At 40.9% G+C, this 20,691-nt stretch overlaps 1 protein-coding gene across 2 annotated transcripts; it reads right to left on the bottom strand.

Annotated features, from left to right (window-relative positions):
• Positions 1 to 496: 496 nt before the first annotated feature.
• Positions 497 to 19,252, bottom strand: si:dkey-202l22.3 (7 transmembrane receptor domain-containing protein). Of its 2 annotated transcripts, none has more exons than XM_054743380.2 (4): positions 18,722 to 19,252; positions 9,111 to 9,583; positions 5,036 to 5,349; positions 497 to 3,218 (listed from the first exon to the last, which is right to left on the bottom strand). In XM_054743380.2, exons 2-4 carry the CDS (start codon positions 9,565 to 9,567, stop codon positions 2,991 to 2,993), a joined length of 999 nt encoding a protein of 332 aa, XP_054599355.1. In that variant the 5' UTR covers positions 9,568 to 9,583; positions 18,722 to 19,252; the 3' UTR covers positions 497 to 2,990. The 2 variants fall into 2 exon arrangements, with proteins under 2 accessions (XP_054599355.1, XP_015806970.1); XM_015951484.3 differs by having other exon boundaries at positions 498 to 3,218; positions 5,036 to 5,433; positions 18,722 to 19,249.
• Between the last annotated feature and the right edge of the window lie 1,439 nt (positions 19,253 to 20,691).

The raw sequence follows: 20,691 nt of genomic DNA, 5'->3' as shown, positions 1-20,691 counted from the left end.
GATCATAGGGATCTGGTGCCTGTGATCTGGTGGGGGCGGGGCACACCCTGACTGGTTGATGGTCCGCCACAGAGACAAACAACCACTCACACACTCACTCACGTTGCCAGTGAACCTGACATAAATGATTTTGCTTATGGTAGGAAATGTTTTGTTTTGTTAATGAAGACTTTACATTACTGATATGGTCACACCAGTCTGGTCGGTCTGTTGCAGTCATATCCTTGGGAATTACACTTCATCCACCTTGCATGCTGGTGGTGGTTGGAGTGTACAGCGTCCTTGCCTCCATGAGTGTGCCCCAGGGCAGCTGTGGTTACACTGTAGCTCATCACCACCAGGGTGTGAATGTGTGTGTGTGCATGGGTGAATGTCTGATTGTGTTGTAAAGCACCTTGGGGGGTTGTAGAACCCTTGAAGGTGCTATGTAAAATGCAGCCCATTTACAATTCAGCAATTTTTAAATATTTCTAAATGTTTGCATTTGTTATCTGGATGCTCATTTTTGTTTAACCCTTCCACTCCTCATGGGTGACCCCGCCAGGAAAGTTGACCACTGAGCAAGGTTGATGGTTTATCCCTTGGGTTCATGTGGACCCAAGCAGTATGTACTGCTTTTAAATGAGTAAAACTTTTCTTTTTCATCAAAACAGAGCTGTGCTGCTTTTATTTTGATAGAGGCTTAGCTAATTAACATCATGAGGAAAACCCAAATATAGACAGCAAATTTGACAGGTTACATGCACTTATTTACAATAACAGACAACGTCATATTTCTTTATTTGTATTTCTAATATCAAAAATTACAGTTATTAGCTTTCGTTTCTGACGTTAGAAGTATAACGGTTTGCGACGCAATGCAATGTGGGATACTTTGATGTCCCAAGTCTGCAGAAGAATGGAAACTTTGAGCAAAAGGGAATTTTTGAGCAAACTTGCCATGATACATACTTAGGATTGGAACAGCAACTGGGCCATCGTTGATGATGTTTCACAAGGACGTAGCCAGCACATTTAAGTGGGCCCCATTTGGGATGCATTAGGGCAAGTTGTATGGATCCCACTAGGGTTTATCTGTAGTTTTCATAGTAGCCCCAAAGGGGTTTTCTCAAAAAATATTTTGCTCACATGGATTTAAACGGGCCCTATATGGGTTTTCAGAGGGTTTGACTCTTTGCGGCAAACCCTTTTGGGGCAGTGGCGTGTCCAGATCTTTTAAAATGGGGTGGCCCAGGTGAGGCTCAACTTTGTGCATGGGTGGCACCAATGGTTATGCTTTTTTTGCTTTACCCCCAAGCCTTTGTGGACAATGAAAAGCCTATTTAAAGGGAAATTAGTGTGGTGGCACCTGGGGTGGCCAATCAGATTCCAAGGGTGACATGTGCTACCCCAGGCCACTCCCTGGACACGCCCCTGTTTTGGGGTCACCTTGGAAACTGCGAACAAACCCTGGTGAGACCCACACGGCTTGCCCATATCTATATCATATTGGGCCCAATGTGTGTGCTGGCTGGGGTACGTTGATTGAGAAACAGCCTGTTCTGCAAATCAAAGTATGGATCCTAAAAAGCGTTAGAATGAAAAAGAAAAACTAAATCGGCAAAGCTGGATTCTGTCTCAAAACTAGTCAGAGAAATTTTATAAATAAATATGGAAAACCAGCTGCCAGGCAAGAAGCAGAGTAATTTGACAGTTAAAATGTGAGAGCGGGCATCAGCACCATTGGCTATAGGGAGCAACAAATTCAGTAACGCTACGCTGGGTATTTCTGCTCCTCTACCGGTAACATGAACAAACAAATTGTGTTTAAGCTTTTATTATGAAGCTTGTTTTTGCTTTTTATGCTTTTTAAAAATCTTAATTAACACCGGGAAAACGAAACCCTTTTCAAAGTCCTAATCAACTGTCTGGAAAACTGAACAGAATCAATTCTCATTACAAACAAGTTTGATGACATTAACCTTTGTTCTGGCCTAAAGTAGAATTAATATGTGAGCTCTGACATTGTTATTCATGTTTGATAGGAAGTCATTCAGAGTGCTGTCAGCACAGAGATACTTAAGAGTGACTGCATTGCTCGTGCCTCGAATATTAAGCTGAGTATTAAGTCTGTTTATTTTGTTAGACAGAAACAAAACATTGACTGTTCCTCAGTTAATTGTGATGTCCATTTTATTTGAAATGCCGGCCTGGCCGGGTGTCATTTGTGTCACATTTCAACCGTCAATTTTTTGATGTTCTTCATCATAAAGGGACGATATATACTGAATATATACAAAAACATAAATAGAATTGCTTTCATTACTGAGAAATGAAAGCCAATTAACAGAAAATAAATTCCCCACAATAAATCAACAAGCATTTAACATAATGGATACAATTATTGTATGTCAAGGAAAAAAATACTGAAAAGTAGACATTTACCAAAGGGAAAAAAATCATTTCACTTGCACTTTTTCTCTCTTGGCCTGTAATCCATGAGAGGAATTCATTATTCAGCCAGCTCCCTGAAGTGTTTACTGCAAGTATAATCAGGTCTTTTAACCAGTGTAACCACCCCCGATCTCAGCCTCCAGCGTGCGTCTTCTGCACCGCTGCTCAGCCTCAGGGCTGGCTTTTGCCTCTGCTGGGCTTTATAAAGCTTCCAGATCTGCTTAATGTCCACGAAAGCAGCCCTTCAGCACAAAAAGACCAAATGGATGGCTTATTTCTCCTTCGTCGTCATCCTCAAATTCATCATCATGCTGTTTTTGTGTGCATACACTTCTTCATAAGAAGCCTTAGTACTGGTGAGGCACAAGAGAAGATGAAACGTCTCAAAATCACAAAATGCTGGAGAAGCACGAAGAGGGATGATTTAAAATGAAAGTTCAGCAGCAGTGCTGTATTTTTTCTCACATCATGAGCATTAACATTTGTATTCGGGTGAATGCTGTGAGTACAAACAAGCTCTGCATGGTTGGAGTTGCTCCAGACAATGTACTAAAAGTTCAGCTCCTGGATGTTGGTCTGGCTGCAGTTTCCATCTGACGACTGTGGCAGGGACAGAGGTAGCCTTTCAGATGCATGCGGACCTTGCTGTGCAGTGAGGCGTAGATGAAGGGGTTGTAGCATGCAGAGCTCATTGCCACTAAATGGCAGCAAACTTGCAGGACGTTTATGTAGCGTTTCCCTATTATGAGGAAGTCTGGGTCCAGGTCCAGCAGCAGGTTGAGCACCTGCAGAATAAAAGAAGAAACACAAAGTTTGTCAAAAAAACAAAACAAATAATTTTACACGTTGTTCCTAATTTTTAATAACTATATTAAAACTTATGTTTCACTGATGTAAAAATTTTGGCTGCTTATCCAGGGTCGGGTCGCAGGGGCAGCAGCCTAAGATGAGAGGCCCTGACTCCCCTCTCCCCAGCCACTTGGGCCAACTCCTCCGGGGGAATCCCAAGGCGATTCCTGGTCAGCCAAATGATAAAGTCCCTCCAGCGTTACCTGGGTCTTCCTTTAGGTATTCTCCCGGTTGGACGTGGCCAAAAAAACCTCACCAGGGAGGCATCCAGGAGGCATCCTAACCAGATGTTCAAGCCACTTCAACTAGCTCCTGTCGATGTGAAGGAGCAGCAAGTTTTTTACGAGCACCTCCCCGATGGCTGAGCTTCTCACCCTATCTTTAAGGGAGAGCCTAGCCAGTCTGCGGAGAAAACTCATTTAGGCCGTTTGTATCTGTGATTTCATTTTTTTGGTCACTACCCAAAGCTTGTGACCATAGGTGAGGGTAGGAATGTAGATCGACTGGTAAATCGAGAGCGTTGCATTACGGCTCAGCTGTCTCTTCACCACGACAAATCGGTACAACACACTGCAGACGCAGCACTAATCCACCTGTCAATCTCAGGCTCCAGCTTTCCCTCACTCGTGAACAAGACCCCGAGATACTAAAACTCCTCCACTTGGGGCAGGACCTCATCCATGACCCGGAGAAGGCATTCTACCCTTTTCAGACTCAAGACCATGGACTTGGATTAGCTGATTCTCATCCAAGCTGCTTCACATATGCTGCAAACCGCTCCAGCGAACTGTCTGATGAAGCCAACAGGACCACGTCATTTGCAAAAAGCAGAGACTCAATTCTCAGGCCACTAAAACAGATCCCCTCAACACCTTGGCTGCACCTAGAAATCCTGTCCATAAAGTTATGAACAGAATCGGTGACAAAGGGCAGCCTTGGCGGAGTCCAACTCTCACCAGAAATGACTCCAAATTACTGCTGGCAATGTGGACCAATCTCTGGCACCAGTCATACAGGGACCTGACAGCTCATATCAAGGGTCCCGGTACCCCATACCCCGAAGTACCCCCCCACAGGGCCCCCTACAGGGCCCCCTACATGGCCCCCAAGGGACGTGGTCGGATGCCTTCTCCAAATCCTCAAAACACATGCAGATTGGTTGGGCAAACTCCCACACACTGTCCCTCCTAAGGGAATATTAGTAATTATTCGTAATTATACCAAAACTTTAAATTTGACCTTGTTTTCAACATACAAGCTTAGACTTATGAAGTTAATTTTTTTAAATGCTTTGCAAAGTCACGACATATATCTTAACAACTACAGACATATTCATGAAAGATGTATATAAATATACGTTGTTGCAACGTATTATAAACTATTTCTGGTCTGCATATAAGCTGTGAGAGCAAAACTGATCTTATCAGCTACTATATTGTCTTCTCTAGTCAGCAATGACAAAACCTTTCTGCTGCCTTCACGGATCATTGAGGGAGTAATAATGGTTTTTCACACATGGGAACTTGATGATGGCCCTTCTCTATAAATGATGCATGAAATCTAATGATCTTCCTGGCAACAAAAGTTTCATTTCAAGCCACTTTTCTGCTTTTGGGTTTATAATTTGCTGGTAGACAGAAAAAGAAGTAACATGCAAGCTTGACTTTCAAAAAAGTCCTAAAAAGTTTACCCAAACCATTTTGATTTAAAAAGCATAACTTTCTGCAACTAGCTGTTTCAGCTCTGATTTTACCTGGAGAGGCAGCCAGCACAGAGCGAAGGCCAGAACCGAGGCCACCAACAGAGAGAAGGTCTTCTTTCTTCTTTGACTCCAGCGCTGCTGGCTGCTGGAGGGCTCCCCGGGGATTGAATAGCGTTTCAGGCTCACAGTGATGGCGCAGTAGGACACGCTGACTGACAGCAGCGGGATCATGTAGGAGGCTATCAGAATGAAGCAGGAGTACAACAACCGTAGATTGCCACTATCGGGCCAGAATTCCTCACACACCACCAGGTCGATGCCACTTGGACGCAGGTCCAGGTAGCGAGTGTAGAAAGATGGAGGAGCTGCCAAGGCCAGAGATAAAAGCCAAACACCCAAAGTCACCATACCACAGCCCCACACAGAAATCCTTTTCCTTACTGGGTGTGCTGGAACAAGAACAATGTTACAAATGATAAAGTAAGAACAATGTCTAGTCAAAGACTAAACTGAATGAAAGGCAGTGGTTCATGTTATTTAAATTTTACCAAAGGAGAAAACACACACACACACGCACACACACACACACACACACACACACACACACACACACACACACACACACACACACACACACACACACACGCACGCACGCACGCACGCACGTTCGCACGCACGCACACACACACACACACACACACACACAGATCAAACCCCCACAATGCAGGTGAGAAATTGAAACAAATACGGAAATGAAATAAATTGCAGTTCCACCCTCCTCCACTGGGAGCTGGTGTCAGAAGCGAGCAAATCCTCATTGACTCCCATGTTAAAAATACCAATTTCACAGCAGAAATAAACATGTTTACAGCCTGGTACCAAAACATGTTTTTTGTTTAAATGATCTAGTTTACACTCATGACAACTCTGAGGGGGGTGAATTTTTTTTCTCACTCTTCGGTTTAAGTGTATTAAAAGCCTAAAATTCTGTATAATTAATGAGCATCAGACCCACGACACCACAGAGCTAGCTCCGTGGAAAGGCCTCAGTCTGAGCCTCGGCCTCGCCTGAAAACTGTTTGGTCATTTTCAGTCTCTCAACTTAGACCATTAGTTGTAACGTTTGTGCGTTCTTTTTTGGATATTATTTGTGCAATTGTTGGACAAAATGACTTGCTGTGGCATTAATTGCACTAATAGAGCGTCCAAGGAGTCTCCACTATTTATGTACTTTAGGTCACTGCCGAGCTGAGCTTAGATTTTAACATGTACTGTTTAACCATGAAATTTAAATGTAATAGGGTAAAACCCAGTGCATTTAACATAATGCTGCACTTTAGAAAATGGGTTGATATATAACATGTTGGTGGAGCTGGGTTCCCACTATCGGCTTGTGGAGCTCTCCGGAGACCGATGTTTTCCACCCGTTTCTCCCCTCCCCGCAGCCCGGCGCATCTCTGTCTGATCGCAGCTTCTGTCTGCTGGGCGGGCTGCCGGCTTGTGGAGCTCTGGGATGGAAACCTTTCCACCCGGTTCTCCCCAGCGGCAGCTCTGCGCATCTTAGATCGCAGCGGCCAGGGCCAGATTAACACTTTGTTGTACCCTGGGCAACAATATTCAAGGGCCCCATCATCACGACCCAAGGATCACCATGATATGGTCACACACAGAATATTTTACTGTAATATGCAGTAAATATACTCAATACTTGAATGCCTGATGTCACGTAACCCGCTCAGGGTAACCTTTGACCCACCTCGTGTGGACTGAGGAGAGGGTCTTAACTTGAGGCCCTCTCTTCATTGGTCAGTCTGCACGAGACTGACTCTCAACTGACGTTCAAAGTCAGGGAGGGGGTCATTTAGCCTTGGCCCCCAAAATGTCTTGAAACAGCCCTGGGTGTGTGACTGAGTTTTGAATGTGATCTGAATTGTATCAGATGTATAAATATGACATGTGTGTAACTTATTGTTTTATACAGGTAAAAACTTGTAGTGGAGATAAATCCACCTACATTTTACTTTGTTTTCTTGTTTTTATTTAACTATTTTCCTGTCCTGTCTGTCTCTCATCTTCCTGCATCTCCTCTAAACTCTCCAGAAAAACTGCTGCCTGGATTCTTACTTTTTCACCTCATCAGTTACTTCTGAGCCGATCAAAGGGATCTCCTGACCACAAAGCGGAGAGCGCGTTTCGATGCTGCGTCAGTGAGGTGAAATCACCGCGGCACAGGTGATGAGCTCCGCAGTAGCAGAGCGCTTCAGGCACAAATAAGACAGAAAATAGAGAACATGTGCGGACATGAACGACCTTGTGCTAATTATAGTTTTTTTGGTTGCACCACTTTGAGAATGGACCGTGCGCTGGACGCAGCTGCCTGGAGCACTGCACAACAACGATCAGTGCTGTGCTGCTCTTTCTGCTAAAAAGAGTCCATAAATGATGTAATATAGGTAGAAACGTTTTTTTCCGGCTCCCCTGGATGTGTAGGATATCCAGCTCCCCCATAATTCGATCCCTGCCCCTGGATGAAAAGCCGGATATTTTCATCAATACAAGAACCCCCCGGATGCCCCGGACAGAAAGTGAAAAGTGGACATGTCGGGGGAAAAGAGGACGTGTACTAGGCCATATATGGTCACCCTAGTTTAATATAAAGCGGGAGATTACAGATACAGTAGTTTGCTCGTGCCCTTGCTACCCTGGGCCTGGGCCCTTTAGAGTTCGTGGGCACTGGGCAATTGCCCAGTTGCCCTTATGGTTAATCCGGCCTTGGCAGCGGCGCTTGTCTGCTATGCGGCTGCCGGCTTGTGGAGCTCTCGGGAGACCTCTGTGTTCCAACCGGTTTTACCCAGCAGTCAGCCCGGCGTATCGCTGACGCAGAAGCTCTGGTGTTGTGCACAGTTAACTCCGGTTGTAGCTAGGTTGCTACCTCCGTTAGCTTAGCTCCCACCTCCACATTAGCTTTGGGTTAGCTTCAGGTTAGCTTGTAGCTAGTTCGACCGGGTGTCGTCAGTTGATCCCAGCCTTACAGCCCCACCCTCAGCTCCACCTCTCTTCCCTTTTGTGGAATTGTCTGGGCTTGACGGAACCTGTGACATGGTCAAAATGGCGGTGGTGGCCACCTCCCATTTTTCTTCAAAAACGTGTTATTGGAGGCTATGAAAACCCATTGTCCAATATTCATATGTCGATGACACACACACACACACACACACACACACACACACACACACACACACACACACACACACACACACACACACACACACACACACACACACACACACACAGACTCACACACACACACGCACACACACACACACACACACACTGACGCACACACACACACACAAACACACACACACACACACACACACACACACACACACACACACACACACACACACACACACGCACACACACACACACACACACACACACACACACACACACACACACACACACACACACACACACACACAGACACACACAGACACACACATAGACACACATACACACACACACACACACACACACACACACTCGCACTGATGCACGCATACACACACACACACACACACACACACACACACACACACACACACACACACACACACACACACACACACACACACACACTTCTGTCATCATAGATATTAAACTGAAGAGTTCAGTTGCACGAACAGATAAAAACATTTTTGAACCAAAACACCAAACTTCTTTTTGATTGATGTTACCTAAATGAAGGTAATAATGTAAAAAATAATGTAAAAAAAATTAAACATAAATATATAAAACATAATTTGTCAACAATCTGTTTTCTTCAGTTATGTTTTAGTCCCTAACTACAAAACTTCATGTGATCTTCAAAGGCAGTGAAAGTCCATTAAAATCAGGTAAGTATTTGATTAACATGCAGACCGTGAACAGATGCTTCTTGGACTGTGACAGACCATGACTCATTGGAGTCCAAATAGTCTTTATGGATACTGATGTGCAAATTGATGTTGCTATGGCAATACATTATCAAGGTAATCTGATTTCAAATTCAATCACGATTCCTTCCGTGACACATACTGTAAAATTGCCCAAAGTTCAGCAGACTTCATGGTGAGGTTCTTACCTACAACAATATAGCGATCAACTGCAATAGCAGTGAGGGAGAGCACTGAAGCAAACACCGTGGCACATTGCAGCAAGGGAACCAGATGGCAGAGAGGTCTTCCAAAGCCCCAGCCGTGGCTGTCGAAGGCGTAAGACACAGTCAGCGGAACACAACTCAGACACATCAGTAGGTCACCAGCAGCTAAGTTGCCAATGAAAAAGTTAGTGGCATTGTGAAGTTTTTTGTCAGCCAAGATGCAAGCCAGCAAGAACGTGTTTCCAACACCAGCTACGACCACTACGAGGCTGTAGAGCGGCAGGAAGAGAGGCCTGAACCGCTGAAGAAGCTCCATGCCTACGAACATGTCCAACGGGTCACTGTGATTGAGTCCTTGGCCCTTGCTGTCTTCAGCTCCTGCTGTTTCATGGCTGCCATTTGGAGTTACAGCAAAACTCTTATCCAGGAAGATATCCATGTTCCAACAGATAGACCTGAAATAAAGCAAAAGATAAAAAAAGAAGAAGAAATTAATATGAACGTAAAGTCCAAAGATCACATTCCAAAGATTATTCTGGGATCTCAAAGATGATTCAGCACACATTTAAAGTAGTAGCACTTATATTAAACTGAGTTTAGAAGTAAGAGCTCAAGGAGCAAAACCCAGACATCGTTCACCCTATTGACTCTGCTGCTGGAGGACACCAATGTGTCCTCAGGACAGAGAATGTGCAACTCTGGGTCTGAAACTAGGACTCAGCTTGTTCTTTACCCAAACACAATGGTGCTGTCACCTTTATAGTCTATTCTCAACATAATTATGCACCAGAGCAAGTGTGGTAACAGGTCTATCATCAAGTATGCAGATGATTCTTGTATTGTCAGCCTGCCTCATGACATAAGCCTGTTCACGGCCCTGGTCACTGATCCTCGTGTAAACAGGTGTCAGGAGTCCAACCTCTGAATAAATATATTAAAAAAGAAACACACACATTGACATCAACATCTTCAGTTTTATACATATTCAGAGCCTATAATAGGCAATAAATAAATAATAAATTATGAAACTGTTTTAAAGAGAGACTAGAGAGTTTTGGTTTGAATTTAGTACCCCTAGTGTCCATTTGTAGAACCAAATGTCATGACTCCCGTCCTTCACCCTCCTCCACTTCCTCATTATACCTTCATTCAGCTCACATGGTCCCTTCACCAAGCTCAAGCCAAGCCCTGGTTTCCACAGCAACTTGACCTACACCTCATCAGCTTCATCCACTTCACCTGCTCCTCACTCATCAGCTCTTCTTACACACCTGCTTCCCCTACTATATATTCACCAGCAAACCACCAGTTCCCTGCCACATTATTACAGCCCTGCCAGTAATTCTCCAGCCATCTACCCTGCCTGATCTCAGCCTCCGGACCTCGTTCTGTGCCTGACCCCTGCCTTGTATTCCGCCTGCCTTTTGGACATTAGCCTGCCTACCGACTCTGTCTCCAGCCTCACCCTCCTGGTAACTCTGCCTAAAATAAAAGATTTTTTTATATATTTTTACTGTGTTGGCATCTTCACGGGTCTTCTGAGTTCTGTTCATGACATCAAAAGCAAAATGTATCCCCTCATTGTCTCTGTGGTCTTTTTAACATCTGAATCCAACAGCTGAAACGTCTCCCCAGCCTTCATTAGTGTCTACAGAAGTGGTTCATCACTAAATTAAACAAATCAGCTGTGTTCATGATCTAAAACATACAGGAAACATGCAGGAACTAGACTGCAGTGCCAGGTATGTCAGTTCAATTTTCTTCTAACTCAGAAAAATGCAGCCTGGAATCTCTCAGGTTGCAAGTAGAACATTTTGGCCACAGGGGGCGATAGGGGCTGGGTGATCTTTCATTAACTCTGTAAAGGCTCATTTTAGCACACACTGGCTCAAGAAAATTATTTTAAAACATGCAAAATTTGCATATTGTCGCTTTAAAGTCCTTCCAGTAGTTTGACTGACAAGTCAGCGACATCCAATGGACTGGAACAACAGCTGCTTTAAAGTCTATCACATCCTTTGGTTTGTTTAGAACTTCTGTACAACATATTATGCCCATCTGTAAATGTTTTAGATTTTTATTACCCACCTTATCTTTCCCTCTATATTCTCCTGTGCTTTGTATTGATTTTCAGAGAAGCTGTGGACATTTTTTCTCTCTCTCTCTCTCTCTCTCTCTCTCTCTCTCTCTCTCGAACTATTTTGTTCATGCTGCTCGGTAAAACCTTAAAGTTGATTGCACAAGTGCTTACGTTATTTTCTATATCTTGGTTTATATTTCTTATACGTGTTGTATCTAGTTGATGATGCAATGTTTTGTACTTCAGACAAAGCCCTGATGTGTCGAAACTTTAAATATCATGCTGATGCACAACATACTAAAATATAAAGTCCTCTGCTGGCGGACTAATTCCCACCCAGAGGGAAACAGATTTTTTTTAAAAATGAGAGACAAATAAATTACTGGTAGTGAGCACATTTCACTGGTAATTACAGTGTAACTACAGGCTAACAGTTTAAGCTCCTATATGTCCGATGCCATAATAGCACCATCTGGAGGGTAAAGTCACACTCAGTGACATATTCAGATTGCTCTGTTGATTTATTCAAAAATCGTCACAAAACTTTGACTCTGCTGGATTTTGATCCTGTATGAACTATTGTGTTTTTCTTCTCATTTCCAAATATCACACAGCACGGTGTGTTCAGTCGGCTTTACTTATTACAAAAAAGTGATACCCATGGACAGATGGATCTTCATGCAAGACTGACTTTCATGATGAATCTCACCTGCATATCCTGTGTTTTCCAAGCTGTCATGAAAAACTAATCATTCCTCAGTAGTTATCTTGAGTTTGGGAAATGAAAAATATTTTAAAAGTTCCTGTAACTTTTCACCATAGAAAGCATCATTTCACCAGCATTTCATCTTATGTATTTATTTTTTGTTGCACATGATTGCATTGCAATGTATCATGCATTAACACATTTTAGTCAATGGTGGCTGTGCTCTAAAATGGCTGCCAATTCCTATTTCTGGCTGCTGCTGAGTGCAGCTGTTAGATTTATGGAGTAATCCAGCTTAACAGCATCAAAGAGAGAGAGAGAGAGAAAAAAAAAATATATATATGTATGTGTGTGTTCGGCAAAGAAACACAGTTTTATAGTCATACGTGTCTGGTCTGTTTGGCTGATACGATGAATACGGTAGCTTAATACGCTGCCAACATACCATCTATTAAAGATACACAAGCACCTTAAACAGATTCACAATGATTTAGTCCATGATCAGTATAAGTTATAACTGAAAGTATTCAGATAAAAAAGTAAATAAATCTGTTATAATAAACAAATAATACATAAAACTGAGAGGTAGAACTGTTTTCTCTATTATAAAAAGATACAAGTAGTTTTGGCTTGCTTTTAGCACCCCCTAGTGTCCTTTTGCAAAGACGAAAGTGAAACTCCTCTTCTCACCCTGCATTTGTCATTTTAACACGCTAATCTAACAGCTGAAATGTCTCCTCAGGCTTCAGTATTCCAGCACCAGGCCTGTCAGCTCCACTTTACTAATAAGTCCAACAGGGACCGAACCATGTGCGGTAATCTGGCCACAGGGTGGCAGTGGGGGTGTGAGTGATATTTCATGACCATGTAAAGAAACACATTCTCACACCCAAAGTGGCTAAAACTGACGATGGGTGACCGAGCGTTTCTTTCTGATGAGTTGGCAGCCTCAATGTGTCGGGAGGCGGCACACAGTGCCAAAGCATTGGTTTCCGAAGCCCGCAGGAAAACAAACATTTCAATGACATTTAACCTCTAACCCAGGGGTGTCAAACTCATTTTAGCTCAGGGACCACATTGATGGAAATCTAGTCCCAAGTGGGCCGGACCAGTAAATTAAAAACAACTTCAGATTGTTTTCTTTGTTTTAATACAAGCAATATAAAACAAAGCTGGAGCCTGAGGACAGTGTATCCAAAATAGTACAAGTACGACACCTGAAGTGTACTTGAAAATTTGAAAAAAACTAAAAAAAATCAATCAATTAAAAAAAAACATTCCTTAGAGTTTCAAAGAGCTTACAGATCACATGGCTAGATCAGTTTCATGCAGCACTTAAAGTATATTTGACTCATTTTACTTTACATCTTTTAGCTTTCACCAGCGCATCAATATCAGAAGTCACATCCTGAGTGGTGGCCAACTTCAGGATGTGATTCAAGTTCTTGTGTGAGCCTTGAGCGCAGCTTTGTTTTATTTATACTCATTACAGAGAAAACTTGCTCACAAAGATAAGTTCATTTTCACTCTACATTGTAAAGTAGGAAAATAAAGTTTACACAACCATCTCGCGGGCCGGACTTAACTCGCTTGCGGGCCGGATCTGCATATTTGACACCCCTGCTCTAACCTCTTGACCTTCCCCTTATTCCCATCCTAATCATAAACCAGTTTCTCATTCTAAACTTCTTGTTAACCGTGTTTGAGAGGGACGATACAACAAGAAACAAAAATTTTGCATCCGCAAGTGGGTTAAGGTTAGGAAAGGGGTGAGGGGAAGGTTAAATAGCAAGAGAGAAAAAGTCACAATTCAGTGAAATCTCCATTTTACCGTGGCCATCGTAAAGCAACGCTCTGGCACCCTGCGGCGCCTCCAGATGCTTATCAGAAACAAACGCTTGGTCACCCATTGTCAGTGTTAGCTGCTTCGGGTGTGAGAATGTGTTGTTTAAAGGGTCATCTTAGAACATACTGGCTCAGGAAAACAATTTTAAAATAAGAAAAATTTGCACAGGATGCCTTTAACAATATCTGATCCTATTATTGCATCTTTGATGAAGCGATCTACTACTACTTCATTAGATTATTCACTTGATCAGGAAGAAGATTGCTATCAGAATGTTGGTTGAAGCTGTTGTAATATTACTCCCAAACACTAGGGGAGCCTAATGAGAAAAGAAACATCAACATGGCGCCAGAAAACAAATTCAAGGAGCCTACAGAATTTTCATAAATAAATAACTTATTCTTCTTCACATATTCTGATATTTTGTCAAGGGCATGCCTTAAGAAACTTAACCTTTATTTAGTCAAAACGTTAAATGGTTTAGATCGAAATGTAGTTGAAACTAAATGTATCAGTTACTTGCTCACATGTTATTTTTCTCGAGGCAAAAGTAAAAAAAAACATTAGGAATTAACTGCAGTTGAATTTTGATCTCTTTTGATGACATTTCTCTGTTACTTGGAAGCCACATGCTGATGAAGCGAAGGGCCGACATAGCTGCTCCCCACCAACATGTGGCCTTTAGGTTTTGGCAGTTAATAAAAGAGCAAACAGGTGCAATGGCTACAGAGTAAATAACTCTCTGTCCATGAAGCTTAATATTTTTTGTGAATGTCAACTTCTCTCTTTCAAAAAAATGCGTGACCTTTAGCGATAGATCAGCGTTTCCAATAAAGATAATTGATGTAGCAACCAAAAAGATTGTGTGTGTGTGTGTGTGTGTGTGTGTGTGTGTGTGTGTGTGTGTGTAGAAATGCAATTCAAATGCACATAAATTGAAAAAGTTAATCAAATTGCACAAGCCGATCCAGTTCTATAAATACTACATTAACTTGCGTCAGTCTGTTGCTGATGGTTTCCAACAGCATGATGAACACAGGAAGCTCAGTCTGTCATAAACAGGTCACTAAACAGTCACGATGCACTGAAATAGCTTCATGCAGGTCACACTTCTATGCAGAACAATACAATTAGAAATGTCAAACAAGCAGAAAACCCTTCAGATGTTCTAATAAGCCAAAAAAATGATATAACAAATGATAATAATAATAAAAAACAAGTTATGTGTTGATGGCATTTTTAAATAAAAATAATAACGTTTTTACACTGGCACATTCTTTCTATGGTGATTAGTCCTGTGTGTTTTTTGCTGGTCTGATTTTATGTGCTAGTAAACATGAAAACTCTTTATCTGTCTCGTAAAAGGCTCTTACTGTCGAATGTTGGAACGTACAACAATTTTTTGTTAAAACAGTTTCTCTAGTGATCAGCATCTCACAAAACTCATGTGTGTAAGGCTCTTATTTATTTATTTATTTCTGAATAAAAGATATTTAAGAATTCCCTTGAACATTCACTTCCAAAAACTAATGGGGTATACAAGACCAAAAACAATGAATATACAAAAAACAAAGAACTGAAAGACAGACAGACAGAGAGGCAGTGAGACAGATGGACAGAGAGTGAGACAGACACAGTCAGACAGTCAGACAGACAAACAGAGTTTCTGTATGTAAATGAAGACAGACAGTGAAACAAACAGAAAGACAGACGGACTGACAGACAGTCAGTAAGAGTTTCTGTATTTAAATGAATACATTTTTTAGTCACTGACCTTCTTTGGATAGTAAGTCCAGAGTAACCATTTTTTATGGCTCCAGTTAATCTACAGAACAAATTGATGTTAAAATAACTCCTATAATTGAATTTACCTCAAGGTTTTTGCAGTAAATGAAAGAAAGAAACTCAGTAGCACATCTTCCCATTTATATGATGTTTTTAATCATTTTTATTTTTTAGTTTTCAATTTTGTTCATGTGAAGTGCCTCATGATTTTTATTTTGAGAGGTGTTATATAAAAGATACCTTCTTCTTCTTCTTCTTCTTCTTCTTCTTCTTCTTCTTCTTCTTCTTCTTCTTCTTCTTCTTCTTCTTCTTCTTCAGGTGGCTGACTGTATATTTTACAAATATTGTTTTGAAGTCAAGACAGCTAGGTTTTAGCTTTTACATCTGAAAGGTGAGCTTTGTGAATGACAACTCTGGTTTTTTGTTTGGATGGTTGATCTTTTATTGTCTTTTAAGCCCTTTTTCTGTCTTGCTTGCATGACTTTTCAGTGGAATAAACATTTGTTCAAGTGGCTTCATAGCTTTTCTTAATCCTTTATGGCTTGCCTTAACATTTGATGTACGGTGTGTGCAGAATGTTCTGCAACATGCCCAATAAAGGTGTGAAAGCCACCCCGCCCCCTTCTGCTCCTCGTTTACCCACCATCTTTGCATATGGCATCAATTTAAAGTTTAATATTTACTCAAAAACATCTCTACCCAGCGATGTGATTTTGTGGATAGCATCACAGGGTTTACAGAGGACACCGTGATCAAAGCCTCCCCGGGTGCCATTCATGCCATGCAGGGCATAGCTGTCTGTAGAAACAAAGCGCCAGCCTCCCTCTGGGTTTTGAATTAGGGAACATTGAGAGAAGCACAACATGTTCTCATAATTGTATGTTGTTCTTTTTGGTAACTGTAGAGCAGATACTTGTGAGTCATGCATTTAGCTGTTTACTCGTGACTGTAACCAGATCGATTCCAGTTCTGCTTTATAACGTTTGACTTATTAGAACATTAATAATTTTAAAAGATTAGCGCTCACATGATAAAATCCACCAAAAGTTAATGAAATGAGTTCCTTACATATATTCTATACCAATGTGGCTAATAATGAATGTTTTATTCTACTTTCCTTTAAGGTTAATGATCTCAATTAGAAATAAATCAAGTCCATTAACTGCCCATCAGACTGTTCTGTCTGTGCAGAAATCCTGAAGAACGGTAATGAAGTCTGGATTAAGATTGATGCTGCAGCCAAATCAAACCATCTTGATTCAGATAGATGATCAATTTATAAACAGATGGATCCCCTTCAGTGACTCAGTCTGTGTATGGTAGCATCATCACAATCAGCTTGAAGATCCTGTTAGAAAATTCTCCATGCTCAATTTGAAACTTGTCAGCAACCACGACTTTCTCTAATGCAGAGCTAGCTAGACTCAGCAGCAGACTGCAGCGTGTCCTCAGGTCCTAATTTGTAAAACACACGTGCGTAATCCCCATCACGGGTATGTGCTCTGATCTCATCTGGTCTCCCAACGTCTACCTTATCTAATAGCTCCGAAGGATCCCACCCTCGCCTAGTAACGCTGTTGCCATGGCCTTTGTGAAAATCATCCAGACCCTGCGGCTAATTTGTGAAGCGTGATGAGAATTGAGCACCCTCAAAATGCAAAAGAGGAAGGATAGGTGCTCTCTCATCCAGTTGAGTCTGCTCTCCTTTCTTTATATTACTTCACATTCAGTATTGCCCCCCCCCCCCCCCCCCCGACTCTGTTGACATTTCCTACTCTGAGCAGTTTGCATGAATTTTGCATGTCAGTCACTCTAAAAGCGCTGAGGCTTCTGCACGCAGCTGGAGGCAAAGACTGGACAAATGTGAAACAGAAATGAGGGCAAAGGTGATTCCATGGAATTCTAAAGAGGCAAACTAACGGTGTCCCTCATTATTTCAGTCTGGTTTTTGCGAGACACAATGCATAATTGTCAGTAAAAATGCAAAACACTCCAAGCCAGATGCTGACATTTTGTGTTTTCCAATCAGGAATGTCCCACTGCAGCCCTGGCGTTTCTGCAGGGCTAATGATCAACTGGCTAAATGCTATTATCGCCTCCTGACCATTTCATTAACAGAGGTCAAGCCTCTCTAATAGTATCACCAGGAACAACTTTCTTGTCTTTTTTAAGTAAAAAAAAAAAGATAAATACAAAAATAAATCTGTTTATCTTAACTAAATTAATTAATTCATTTATTTATAATTATTTTTTCTTGTAAAAAATAACTGCGTGAAAACATTCACACTTTACCAAATAAATGAAAATATTAATATGATATTTGCACCAAATGTGTATAAAGATCTGACTGTTTAGGATTTTTACTCATTGGCTGGATTATTGTTTGTGCTTATTGATTTTTCTAACACCAGCTTTGTCTGCAATATTACTTAGCTTAATCAAACAAATAAACTACAAGACAAACAACAAAAACCTCATATTTACCTCCTTTATTCAATATACTCACATGACTGCTCAGCTCATATTGATGCAGCTTAATTTATATGCCACTTTACCTATTTTATCCAAACAGATTTATTCTGCATTTCCTGTTTTATTTATTTATTTATTTATTTATTTATTTATTTATTTATGTAATATAATTTAAAATTTTCTCTCAAAATCTTTGTCCAAAAAAAATCCAAAAGTATTTTGGGTGAAAAATATAACATTTTAGAAGTTAGTTCCTAACCTGAATTGTTTATTTATTAAGTTTACATAAATCAATCATCACATATTTGTACATTAATTCATTTTTTCTCACTTAAATGCAAATACTTTTATTTTTCTGCTCATTTAAAAAAATTCCAATCTCCCTTTGTTAAACACCCAAACCTAAGAAATGCCACTAATTGCCGTTTATTGTAAATTAGAAACATTTACCGTCATTTCTAATTGAGTCTTTCAGCACCTCAATAATTAAACATTCTTTTTCTCTTAATCTTACAATTTAAAAAGCTCATAACATATAACATATGCCCTGAAATTGATGAAAAATAACACTTATATGTAGGAAATCATCTAAATAACTTTCAAAAAATTTTGCTTCATAATCAGGATAAAAAAAATGCGCATTTAATTACTTGTTTCTCTGCACATTAAGTGCATGCATTAAACCAGCATAGAGAAAATCTTACCTTAACTAGAAAAAGCTCCTCTTTGCACTTCAATTCAACTTTCTTTTGCTCTATAATTTCTTTCCTCTTCTCTCCAGATTTTAAATTTCTTCTTGCAGCTTTCCTGCAGCCTAAACAAACCCTAGATAGATGTGAAGAGTCAGACGAGGAGATGGTGTTCCTCACTTCGCTCTGAGTGAGAGTGACAGAGGACAGGGGAGAGAGAAGGGACTCACCTTTCTTATCTCCACCCAAGTCCTCACAAAATGCTCACCCTCCCACGTTTGCTCCTTTATTGCGTCTGCATTCACGCTCGCACTTTCACACTTTGCGGACATACAGAAACAGCAACAGGCGTCTATTATTTTACCTTGGCTAGAGAGAAGCCTAATCGCCGTGCTGTGCTTGAAAGCCTTGATTGCCTTGTAGACACCCCCCACCTGTGGAGGGAACAAGGGGGAGGGAATAAACAACCGTGCAAAGAATTGGCTGAATTTTACAAGCTTTTATAAGGAATTGTCAGTCATGGACACTTGCACTGATGCTTCTGCCCCACTCCATAGTTAATGCCACATAATTAAAATACATTTTTCACAAAAATTCACATGATGAAAAGCTGATTCCTACAAAGCTTTGTTGACATTTCCCTAATAATTTCAGCTTCTTCTACCGTCTGTAAGATGGCCACCCCCTGCTGATACAGCTACAGTGGCTGCAACGTAAGCAGCACCAAATAGCACCTCTTGTTTTATCTTTCTCTTTCTTCTCACTGATTCCTTCATCTCGCGGCTCCTTATCACTAATACCGCGTGTGTGATGAAAATCTGACACTCGAGTGCAGAAATCTGCTCTGTGGGGTCTTTTGGACCACTTCTTACGACAGCAATTTAGGGGACCAATTCAATACAAGACTGAGCACTCAGCGGAACGATCCATCGCTGCAAACCACAAGAGCTCCGAGTCAAAAAGACACGGATAGATATGTAATGCTCTGCTTTTCAGAGGAAATTTTTGCAGAAGTATTTATTTTCTTTAATCATTTTTTTTAAAGATACTGAAAGAAAAACTGGAGGCTTGATTGGATTGGAAGCATTTTGACAGCTTGGATTTGAATGGTAAAGATAAACATATAATCAGGGGGACATAAATGCATGTTTGGTTGCACGACAAGCAGATGTTGAGTATTTTCTCCTAAAAGCAACTACAGCGTTGTCTTTCCCAGCCTCTAAATATAACATGTTTGACATGAGTTCATGCTTTGGGTCATAGATTATCTCAAAGACAAAGAACTAGAATAGCTTTGTTCTCTGCAGACATATGAGAAAGCTTTTAGCGTTTGCTCACTAATGTATAAGCTGACATTCATTTGATCTCCAAATTGTTCCTACGCAACTGATTACTGCAAAAGTTTGCCAAAGAACATCTTAGCTTTAGAGATAAGCTGAAAATATAAAAAGTGTTGTGCAAAATATTTGAACGATGTAGATTTTTAGGCATCTAAGGTCTTGTGATTGCACAAATGCTTGTTTTTAAGATGAAAAAGAAACTATTTCGGGCAGATTGGATAGAATATTGTACTACAATGCCTACGTGACCGTCATTCAACAAATTTCAACTGTAGTGAAAAAAGTTTCCATAACCATGGTCTAATGATAAAAATATGCCATGGTGCTTTTAATAGAGGTAACATTTATTTATCAGTTTGAACTCTTCTTAACCTTTTACCATGTATACAGTAATATATGCATATATGTATGTATATATATATATATATATATATATATATACACACACACACACTCAAATTATAAAGTGTCATAGATTCAATAAGGTACTTCCTCAGAGATTTTTGGTCCATATTTACATGATGGCATCACACAGTTGCTGCTCATTTGTCGGCTCCACATCCATTATGTGAATCTCTCGTTCCACCACATCCCAGGGGTGATCTGTTGGATTAAGGTCTGGTGACTGTGGAGGCCACATGGGTA

The sequence above is a fragment of the Nothobranchius furzeri genome, chromosome 13, assembly GCF_043380555.1.
Source record: "Nothobranchius furzeri strain GRZ-AD chromosome 13, NfurGRZ-RIMD1, whole genome shotgun sequence".
In the NCBI taxonomy this organism is placed as follows: domain Eukaryota; kingdom Metazoa; phylum Chordata; class Actinopteri; order Cyprinodontiformes; family Nothobranchiidae; genus Nothobranchius; species Nothobranchius furzeri.
Note: the sequence above shows the minus strand (reverse complement) of the source record. Positions and strands in the feature narration are given on the sequence as shown.

Coding starts and splice junctions, on each gene's coding strand:
- si:dkey-202l22.3 (XM_015951484.3), bottom strand. CDS start 9,567: ATGGATATCTTCCTGGATAAGAGTTTTGCTGTAACTCCAAATGGCAGC. Junction 5,434..9,110: donor TGATCGCTATATTGTTGTAG/GTAAGAACCTCA, acceptor TTCTTGTTCCAG/CACACCCAGTAAGGAAAAGG. Junction 3,219..5,035: donor TGTGCTGGCTGCCTCTCCAG/GTAAAATCAGAG, acceptor TTTATTCTGCAG/GTGCTCAACCTGCTGCTGGA.